Genomic DNA, 10,091 nt, shown 5'->3' with positions numbered 1-10,091 from the left:
GTGCTTTCAGAAAGTAGTCAAATAAAGGTAGGTGGCAGCTTGTGCTTCGTGCATGCTTTGCATAATTGAACGGGTTATTTTAATTCATTGTAACATGTGAATTATTTTTCAATATTCTAAAATTCTTTCACTAGCTTTCTTAGTCACTATAATATGATATAAAACGAAATTTTGTAGAAGAATTTTGTTTTTAACCATTACTGTAGGTAGGAAAAATGTTCTTTAATTGCGGAGAAACAGTTGCAACAAAATTTTATATACGTATTGTCGTTTGATAAAAGTTTCTTTATTCGCTAGAAGACAACACGAGACGAATTTCATATAAACCTCATATTTATTTAAAAAGGATGTACAGAGTTTTGTTTGCAAGTATCAACAGCGAGACTCGGCAAGAGCGGCGCACAGAACAAGAATATCACACGGGACGAAATGACAGCGAAATGAAGGGGAAAAAAATAAAATAATAAAGAAAAGGGATAAAACTGCTTGTTATTCGGATAAAAAGTTCACGGGACGCAGCATCCAAACCGAAATCTCGATTTCACAAGTATTTTGCTATTGAGGGTACATCCTCTTCGTTTGAACGCTGCGCGAAAATGATTCTTCTCGTGACGCAACGGTTTTCCTTCCTCTTTTTTTTATTGTTCCTCTTCTATTTACGATTCGACGTTAACATATCGTGTGCTTCCTTCTTTTTACATCTTCCATTTTTTTTTTGTTTTCTAAAACGCTTCCATTCGATGGAGGCTGCTCTTTTGAAACGTTACCGCGATATTGCTCTATCCCTCTTTCTCTCTCTCTCTCATTCGACGGATTTCTTTGGCAAAACTTATTACACATAGGTCGTCGATACTAATTAATAAATAGTAAAAGGCATTAAATAATCGTATAATAATAGTGATGATAATAGTATAATAATAATAATTAGAATAATAATAATAATAATAATAATAAATCATGAGAATAATGGGGAAAAAAAGTAGCGATAATAGCAGATAGAATAAAAAATAATAATAATAAAAAAGGAAATTCATAATCATCTCATCGTTACAATAATAATAATAGATTAACAATGTCAAGTCCGCATTAATCAATTATAATCCCGACAAATTATAAAAATCGCAATAAATGTCAGATCAAATTCACCTGGCCGATCTTCGACCCTGCGATTGTGTGCTGTGTACAGGAAGTATCTTTAAAACGCTAGACGTGAAACGAGGATACACGAAAGAAAGCTAGTTTCCCTTTGTTAGCAGGCATATCGCGATTTATGAAACAATGTAATACTCGAATTTGTTGCAGCCTCGAAACATTAATAGTATCGCAATTTCTTTCTCCTTCTCTCTTTCCATCTTCTTCTATTTCTCTTTTACCTTCACTTCGACTTGCCGATTTCGATATCCATGGTTCTTCCTGTACACGATTTTAGTACACGCAACGCTATGATACGACAATTTATAAATAGCAATTATTCAGCAATCAGAGATCGTATTTACAGATCCTTCGTCCTTATGACAAACGCGGCGGAACATAAACTCACAAGTGTGCTGTACATGTAAAAAACGCAAGTAACGAGAAAAGAAGAAATATCGATTTTTGAAATCATGGTGGATTTGTCACTTTTTCCTTTAGTTTGGACGATCGACAGAATAAAGTGACCAAGTCGAACGAGATAAATCGAATAAGTTGTTCGTCCGACGCTCGGATCGATGAACGATCTGACAATTGGTTGCGAGCACGCTTGGGATCGACATTGCCATTTCGATCATTTCGTTACGATTTCATAAATTGTATACGTATAACGACACCACGCGAACATAAAAGTAACGATGGAAAAGGTGAAAGACCGTACGAATCATTTTTTAAATGTTAATAAATATATCGCAATAAAATGGAATTTAAAAAATGTTGATAAAAAATAATAAATATAACAAGAAATTCCGAAATTATCGAATTCGTATCGTTCGTGTGAAGTACACTCGAGAAATTCTAATTCGTCAATTATGAAATAACTGTGAGGCGAACAGAATTGTGCTATAAAAACCAATTTCATGGTGGATTTCTCAAGCGAGACGCCACATTTTAATTAACGATCACCTCTATATATTCGGATAACATTTTTATGCGAATAATTAAAATATTTTGTCATGTTGATTGCACTACTTCCAATTTCCATGAAATGGAAGGGACAACGTATAATTATCTTCGCAGACGGATAAAAATTGTTTGTATAATCCCGGAATTAAAACGAAGAGAATGTAGAGTATTAAATAAGTAACATTCGAATTATAGCGCGCATCACATGTGCGCCTCTAAACTTATTGCGCATGCTCGGCCCATATCGTATGCGTGGATCGAAATGCGCTGGAAATGCGCGCGTAAATTTTCTTATTAAGGTTGCGAATTAACATTTTTGCCCGTTAATCATAATGAAATTGCAATGCACGTAACTTCTCATTAAAGTCCGATGGTCAGACGTTAATTACGGTTCCGTGATTGTGCTTTTTCTTCTCTTTTCGAAACGTTCCGCTCGAAGCGATGCCGGAAGCAACTTGATTTCCGTAGTGGTGCGCGAGAATGGTGAAGCCGTTGGACGGAACGCGGGAATAATTGTGATCAACCGGCCGTCACGGAAGTGTCCGTCGTTTCGTTTAGAAAGAAAAAGATTCGTGCCGCGAAAAGAAATTCGTTACACGCATGTGAAAGCCTATGGACGATTTATAATAGGCAAAGGATGGCAGTTTCAATCAAGAGGTAACCTTTTCTTTTGCATCCTATTCTTATTAAGCGTTACTCTCGTGGTGGCGAGAAAATCAACCGCGATGACGAGGAACGTTGCACGACTTCGTTTCGCCTTTCACGCTTTCCCGATTTCACGATTTGCATTCCCCTCATTGTTTTGTACATTTACGTCGACCCTGTACGTCGCTCGCAAACTCGCGTATTCGTTTACAATTTACAAGTCGCTTTCGAACCGCCATAAAACTCTGCCTCGGCCACTAACTACGCGATTCGCACGCATTTCTCGTTTTTCGGCAATCCGTCTGTGGTCTTTGGTTTCTACAAAAAATATATATAATATCCTTAACAGTAATGATCGTTACGTCGATTCCTGATTTAAAAATCTCAATAAACTTATCCGTTATATCTACTATATTACTTATATCGTTTGTTGATAGGGGGTGGGGGAAGGTCGTCGTGCTTATTAGAAGAAAGAACGTGCCGTGTTAGGCAGTTGACTTTGTCTGCTTACACGGTTAATATATATATATATATCTATATATATATATATATATAAATTTTTTTCTTCACTTTATATATATGTACACGTTCTAATGCCGTCGGTAACAAATGTGCCCAACTACATTCGTGTGATGCGATAATTGTTAACAACGCGTACGACATCTTTGTGGACAATGCACGGGCACATTTGGAGGGACGACCGATCGCGGGCATTGTGTAGAAATTATACTAACTGAGGATCGTTAAATTAAACTACCTACGATTATGCGCACTCTACATGAGTACCGATACTGTCGGTAACGCATGCGGGCGAATCTGTTATCCCGACCGCGTAACTAGACAGCATCGTCTTTTAGTGTCGCTGGACCAGACACTCGTCGAGTCGTTGCTGTCCGTTGGGAATCGTAAATAATATCAGTGATATCGGCATCGAAGCTACAGTTTTTAACTCCGTGATGAAGGTTTTGCTAACAATGACTTTTAGTCACAATTATTATCATCGATCCGATGAATCCTAACAGCGTTCGATGTTTGATCGTTTTGTTCTATTGAGCGCTGTCATACGTTGTAAGCTTATTGTATACGCAAGATGGTTTCTGATGTTTTCGATTATCGTCTATTGTGTTCGTAGCGAATTTTAAAAAGTCTCTATCTCTCTCGCGACGCTCGTATCGATCGATACGAGATCCTCAAGCGTGACACGCGACTCGATGGTGAATAATGTCATATTGCATTGACGTGAACGCGTATCTGGTCACAGTTTGCTCATCTTTCCATACTTCCTCCTGTTCTTAACGGGAATTCGCCATGGTTATCGGGTGTTAACGATTTTATTCGACAATAATGGTTCGTGGTTATTCATTCCTGAACCAGTTAGTTAAAGAGATCATTGCTTAATTTCAGCGTGGTTTCTCGTGATATGGCGTCTGGACTCGTTGATCGCTCCTCCCACCCCAGGAAAACACTCTGCACGGAGTCGATCTCCTGTACCATCGTTTAATCAGGCCAAATAAAGATCCGTCGGTGTGGAATTGTGATCCGGCTTGGTGCATGCACTTCCGGTCGGTGAAGCGGCACTTGCACCGCTGCTTGCTCTGGTAGCCGCCAAAGGCGAGCGACTAGCCACGTCTGTGCTGTTCTCTGGCCCTGTGTTGTTACATCCGCCGCCCTGCTGCGAATTGGTGTGGGAAGACGCCAGCGTATCCCCGTTACAGTAGTAGTACGTCGAGTCTGCAAAGTAAGATGTCATTTATTTTCCAATACCATCGCGCCATCTGCCACCAGGATTCTTACTTTTGCATGCTATGATACTTTGCGTATTATTCTTTGACCAAAATTAATTTCCTCCATGTCACTTTTCGAATTGCAAATATGAATATTATAAATGAGACTGTGGTTAGAGTCGTACATATAGAGAGATACATATACCGATAAGAATCTACAATGGCTATGAAAAGTATTTGCACGCTAGTTAGATACAAGTATGTTCAATTTCGTATGATTAAGTAGCACATTCACATGACTATAAAAATTTGGCTCTATAAAAATGAAATATGTAAATACTTTCTATAGAAACTGTATACATATGTATACACGTTTGAATGCTCTGACATATTCGTCACAATGATAGCTCGTCAAAACACGCTTCCATTGTATCCATAGTTTTACTCGATAAAGATTATAGTTGAGATTACGTTTAACAACTTCGAGTTAATTCATTTTGGACAAAGAACAGGAACCTAAAATACAACTGGACGTTGTTAGCTCGCACGAAGCGCGAGCGAATTTTCATTCTTCACGGGATAACCATTTTAGGTTAGTTACGAGCGCGACGAAATTGCGAAATAACGTTCTAGAAAGGGGAAAAGTCGAGGTACGCGAAACTTCGATTCTACGGTGTCGAATACGGCGCACGTGTTACATCACGTACTAGAAACGAACTAGGAACGTATCGCATGTCCGATAAAAAATTGTTTATTATTCCAACCATTCTTATGCACCGAATATGCATAGTCAGGCATTTCACTCACAGTTATATATCGCGATCTATGAAGTGCCAGCAATCGCCCGTTATGAAAGGCGAGCATTGAGTCGTGGCTACTTTGAAACCGGCCTGTCCACGATTCCGCGAGCTTTTTGCAGCCTGATCTTATCCGCGATATCTTGGAACGTAATAAAATAACGGTGGGTTTCTTCAGTTTTAGAAAGTTAGATCCGATTGTGCCAGACCGTTTTTCTTCCATAATGCACGCAAAATATGTACGACAGGCATTCGCGTAGTTATTCGAATAGTCCGTTTCATCGACACCGAATCCGATATAGCCTGTCAATGAGTTAGTACTTTGACATTTCGTTGACCCTAATCTAATCGGTACTCATACTCACTGTTTACTTACTGAGCAACCCGCTTGTCGCTGCTCCATAACCGTAGCCGCTATATGGTGCGCTCGAGTATTGAGAGTATGCTGCGCTGTATGCATAGTCACCACCACCTAAACAAATATCGATTGCAATCACGTTAGACGGTAACTTAAACCCCTATCGACCAAACGAAAAGAATTCTTTATTCTTAACTCTAATCGTAGGATAAGCGATTTACATTCTCGATTCCATTTGCGTTTCCTCGCTTAGTTCGTAAAGGGGAAAGTATCCAAAGAGTAAATTAACACACGTTGGCAATGATTGGCCATTTATCCGCGTAGTTGTCTAATTTTAACTGCAGGGTCGATAAGTCAGGGCGCTATAAGGGCGAACCCTAACTTACCTTCCGCATGGATACGGACATTTTTGTTTCTTTTTTTTACCGTCGATAACGAAAACGAGAGCAAAGGATGAGAGAAGGTGGTTTGTGTTCGGTACTCACCGGTGGCGTAGTGTCCGAAACTGGGAAGCATCGTTGAGTAGGGCGGTATCGCAGATGCTACCTGGGGTTGAGAAACTGGCGGCTGCAAGACCGTCAGTCCGGGATCCCCTCCGGGGGTGTTGGGGGCCGCGGGGGTGGCGTTTGTCTCGTTCTGCAACGAAATCGGAGGACTCTGCTCGCCCCCGCCGGCCCCCACCCCTACATACGACACTGCGACGGTACTGCTCTCTGCTATGGCCATGCACAACACAACACGACATTCGAGTCAAGCACTAGCTAACGATCAGCGCCTTACGTCTAAAGCTTAATTAAATTGTCTCTGTAGTAAGTAATAGGTCTAGAGAAGGTGGGGATGATGAGCGGTCATGGGACACGATGGTGAATCGTGGTTACATGGAAATTATTCCGGCAAAACGGACCAACGTACACAGCACGAACACTTTCTTATAGAGAGTGGTGGCTCGGACGAGGCCGTAATTGTCTACATGCGATTTCTTGACAAGGGAAAATGGGTGCAATTACGTTCTGTACATTATGGATCTTCTCGACTTTCTCGGAACGTTTCTACGTAAGGAAACGTCCGGTTACAGAGAGCAAGGGGAACGCGAAGAATATTCTGTGGATATTTAGCGTAGGAGGTTTGTTTAAAACTCCAAAGGATCCGAAGGATAGGATAATTAAGGACGAATATCTTTTTAGTTGAATCAATGTTCACGATTCCATATACACTCGAAAAGGAAAAAAAAATAGGAAAAAGAACAAAAAAGAGAATGACATATGTAGTATATTATTAGTCGAGAGACACGAATATTTCCGAAGCGATTTAAATTGATTTAAATCGCACGTTTTTTGAGTGACTCACAAGGTGTGACACCGGACTAGAACCGTAAGAAAACTAAAGAGGTGGCGAACTCACCGGTAGTGTGGTAAGGAGACATGTTAGCCCCGTCCAATGTTTGGCTCAATTTTAGTTCTTGCATCGTCAGTGGCGCGAGCGGCGTCAAAGTACCACCTGCTATTAAGGGATCCCCATTTTTCCGTTATTTGCGATTTTCGTATCGTTGGCTGGCGATCAAGGCGGAACGACGAATGTGACGCGTGATTTTCGTGAAAGCATCCTCTAATATAAATTCTCGATCTCGTTCTGCACTTAGTTTCGTCGAAATTTTACAGTCGGTCGGTGTGTACACAACGTGCAACGAATTAGGTTTCCAGTGAAATTATCGTAACGAGACATTAAACGATTTAGATGGTCGTTGTCACGCCCTCCAAACACGCTTTCGAACAGTCGAGTCGAGGGGCGTGAGCCGGTTTCCGCGAACTCCAGATCAAGAGATCTGGTACCATCGATACGTCCGGCTCGTACATATTAACGGCGAGAGCCAGCAAGCCGTGCAATCGACTTGGCCCGGTCGCGTCGTCCTTCAAAAATTCTTCGATCTCCGCGGCGAAGATCCTCGATTGAATTTCATGAGATGAAGCGGCCGTTACACGGCTCGCTTCGTCCATTCCGAAAAGCACCGACCGAAAGAGTTCCGCGGCCGGCGTGACCGAGTTGCTCGCAACACGTGCTACCCGGAGAAAGTTCGTTTCGTCTCTACCGTATGTGTATACACGTATATGTGCAACTCGTTTAATATTGGTACGTACAGAGAGAGAGAGAGAGAGAGAGAGAGAACATCGTCGATGGTTGCTTTTCAATAGCGTTTCGAAGCAGTACGCTCCGCCGTTGATCGACCGCCGTTAAACGGCGCAAGGAAGACAGAAACGAGAGAAAAGGAGCACAGAGCGAGAGAGACTAGACGAAAGGACGGTTAAGGAGTCCGACGATCAAGTGTCTCGAACTCGATAGACCAGCGGCGTCTAGTTTCGACAGATTCAAAAGAAGAAAAAAAAAATACAAGAAACTGAAGAAAAGAGAAGGTACGAACAGGATTCCCTGTCACCAGCCTACGCGGTGTAGTTGCAGGTGTCGCAAGCGAAAGTGGTTCGAAAAGAGTCGAAAGAGACGAGATTAGGTGGATAGTGAGTGTGATAAGAGAGACCTAGAGATATACCTTTAAGCCGAGATAACATTAAGGAGAGAAAGAGAGAGACCACCGAATGGATCGTTCTGCCACCTCTTCTAGCACCGTAGCCGCTGCTCAGCACAGCTCATGCATTATTAAAGCCATGTATTTAGGCGATATGGGTATGCAAAGCAAGACGTAAGCCGCAATAATAAGCGTAAAGGGAAGAGAGGGATGTAAAGGGACGTAAAGGGAGGTTGGAGGATGAGGAAGGTATGGAAGAGGTGGGCAAATGGAGAGAAGGAATATCGCCGAAGAAGGAGGAGGTAGGAGAAACAGAGAGAGATAGAGAGAAAGAGAGAGAGAGAGAGAGGAGAATGAGAGGCTAGCGAACGATGAAGGAAGGGACGATGATGGTGGTTTGCTAGGTCGACTAGGAAAGGGACTTGGTACACGGGGGTATTATATACAAGAGGTTGTGGTGCACACACTGTCCGGGATTTTGTGCGAAAAGGTGGAGAGAGGGGTGAGAGAAGAAAGGAGGGTGTGCAGGATGTTGAACAGAGAAAGAACGAGTCGCTCACCTATGGTGCCCCCTATGGGCGGGGTGTAGAGATGGGGCGTTTGCGCTTGCGTCATCGTGCTGATCGTGCCCAGGGAGTCGTACAGCTCGGCGGAGGTGGCAATCGCGTTCCCGGGGAATCCTCCGTGTTCGTAGTAACCTCCACCACCGCCACCTCCGCCTCCACCGCTACTACCTCCGCTACCACCTCCGCCGCCACCTCCGCCGGTTCCAGTGCCGTTCGTACCGCCGCCGCTCGCACCGCCGCCTCCGCCGCCTCCAAGCTCACTCAGGAGCTTGTGTTCGTCCTTGATGCTCCATTTACTCGACCATAGCTGCAACAGAAGCCGGATGCTCCAGGCAAAGTTCGAGTGTCGAGGAGAACGGGCTACTTGTTCGCAAGAAACGCGAGGGATTGACTTAGGTGTTAAGCTACCTTCCTGATTCTTTCTTGCCCGATGCTTCTAGACAGTTTGCTGGTTTAATGGACACAGAAAAAGAAAGAAGGGAAGGATATCAGATATGGAATTAAAGATACGTACGTTCGAGTATAATTGGTCGCCGTTGTAATTGGTTCTCTGTCTCTTCAGGTCATCTTCGGGATGATCACTCAGGTCTCGGTTGTCGTCTGCAATCAAAACCGAAAACCATCTGCACTGCGGTCTCTGTGTTCAACCATCCTCGTCATGGATGCTACGTATCGTAGCACGCGATACTATCGCTATAACGAAATCATAGAAGCTAGCCGTGTGGTTGTCGTATTCGCAATGGGACGCGATAATCGGGCCACCGAACGAATACTCTACATTAGCCTCTGCATCTACCAACGCCATCCCATTGGGCTATCTACGTCAGGGAGCATATGTGGTCCGCGTATTACCCACGAATCAAGACACAAATTAAACGTGGCCACGCGAAACTAAATTGAATCTGTCGGACGGGTTGAACGGTGGCGCATAGAGACGGTGTATGGCATTGATAGATAGAGAAACAATTTCGATTCCATTATATGTCTTTATTATCTCCCGGCCATCCCGTCGGTTTAATATAGAAACAAGCACGTGGGACGAGTGTCGGTACATCGGTGGGTGGATTGGCGAAGGGGTGGTCGGACATATACCGTTATACCCTTTTAGTGTTGGACCGCGGGGGTGGCGGACATGGAAGGAGGATGAAACTAACCAACGATTTCAGCCTGTGTAGAAGGGGAGGGAAAACAGACGAGGTATACGTTTGGTGGGGGTAGATGGTCCAACGTTCGGGTATCTCGAATAATTAAATGACCATCCGAGGGTAGATGGGTGGAGTACGTAGCATAGGGCTCGTTAAACCTCCCTGTCAAGTTGTGATTGTCCGGCCGGCCGACGGTCCCGACCATTCGACCGGCAGGGTTTGTTCCTGGACCGCTATAAAA

At 43.3% G+C, this 10,091-nt stretch overlaps 1 protein-coding gene across 11 annotated transcripts in view; it reads right to left on the bottom strand.

Moving 5' to 3' along the window:
• Positions 1-331: 331 nt before the first annotated feature.
• LOC122567215 (paired box protein Pax-5-like) overlaps positions 332-10,091 on the bottom strand; it is a 196,198-nt gene continuing 186,438 nt past the window's right edge. For 5 of the 11 annotated variants that reach the window (XM_043725557.1, XM_043725562.1, XM_043725563.1 and 2 more), the window contains 6 exons: positions 9,220-9,305; positions 8,700-9,012; positions 7,023-7,121; positions 6,107-6,337; positions 5,640-5,735; positions 332-4,473 (listed from right to left, as the gene is read on the bottom strand). In XM_043725557.1, the coding sequence (XP_043581492.1) occupies positions 4,244-4,473; positions 5,640-5,735; positions 6,107-6,337; positions 7,023-7,121; positions 8,700-9,012; positions 9,220-9,305 (1,055 nt within the window). In that variant the 3' untranslated portion in view covers positions 332-4,243. Of the gene's footprint in view, positions 4,474-5,628; positions 5,736-6,106; positions 6,338-7,022; positions 7,122-8,699; positions 9,013-9,219; positions 9,306-10,091 lie in introns of all 11 variants that reach the window. The other 6 variants (XM_043725561.1, XM_043725559.1, XM_043725567.1 and 3 more) reach the window with 6 other exon arrangements.

This window comes from Bombus pyrosoma, linkage group LG4, assembly GCF_014825855.1.
Source record: "Bombus pyrosoma isolate SC7728 linkage group LG4, ASM1482585v1, whole genome shotgun sequence".
NCBI lineage: Eukaryota > Metazoa > Arthropoda > Insecta > Hymenoptera > Apidae > Bombus > Bombus pyrosoma.
This window is presented reverse-complemented; position numbering and strand designations above follow the sequence as displayed.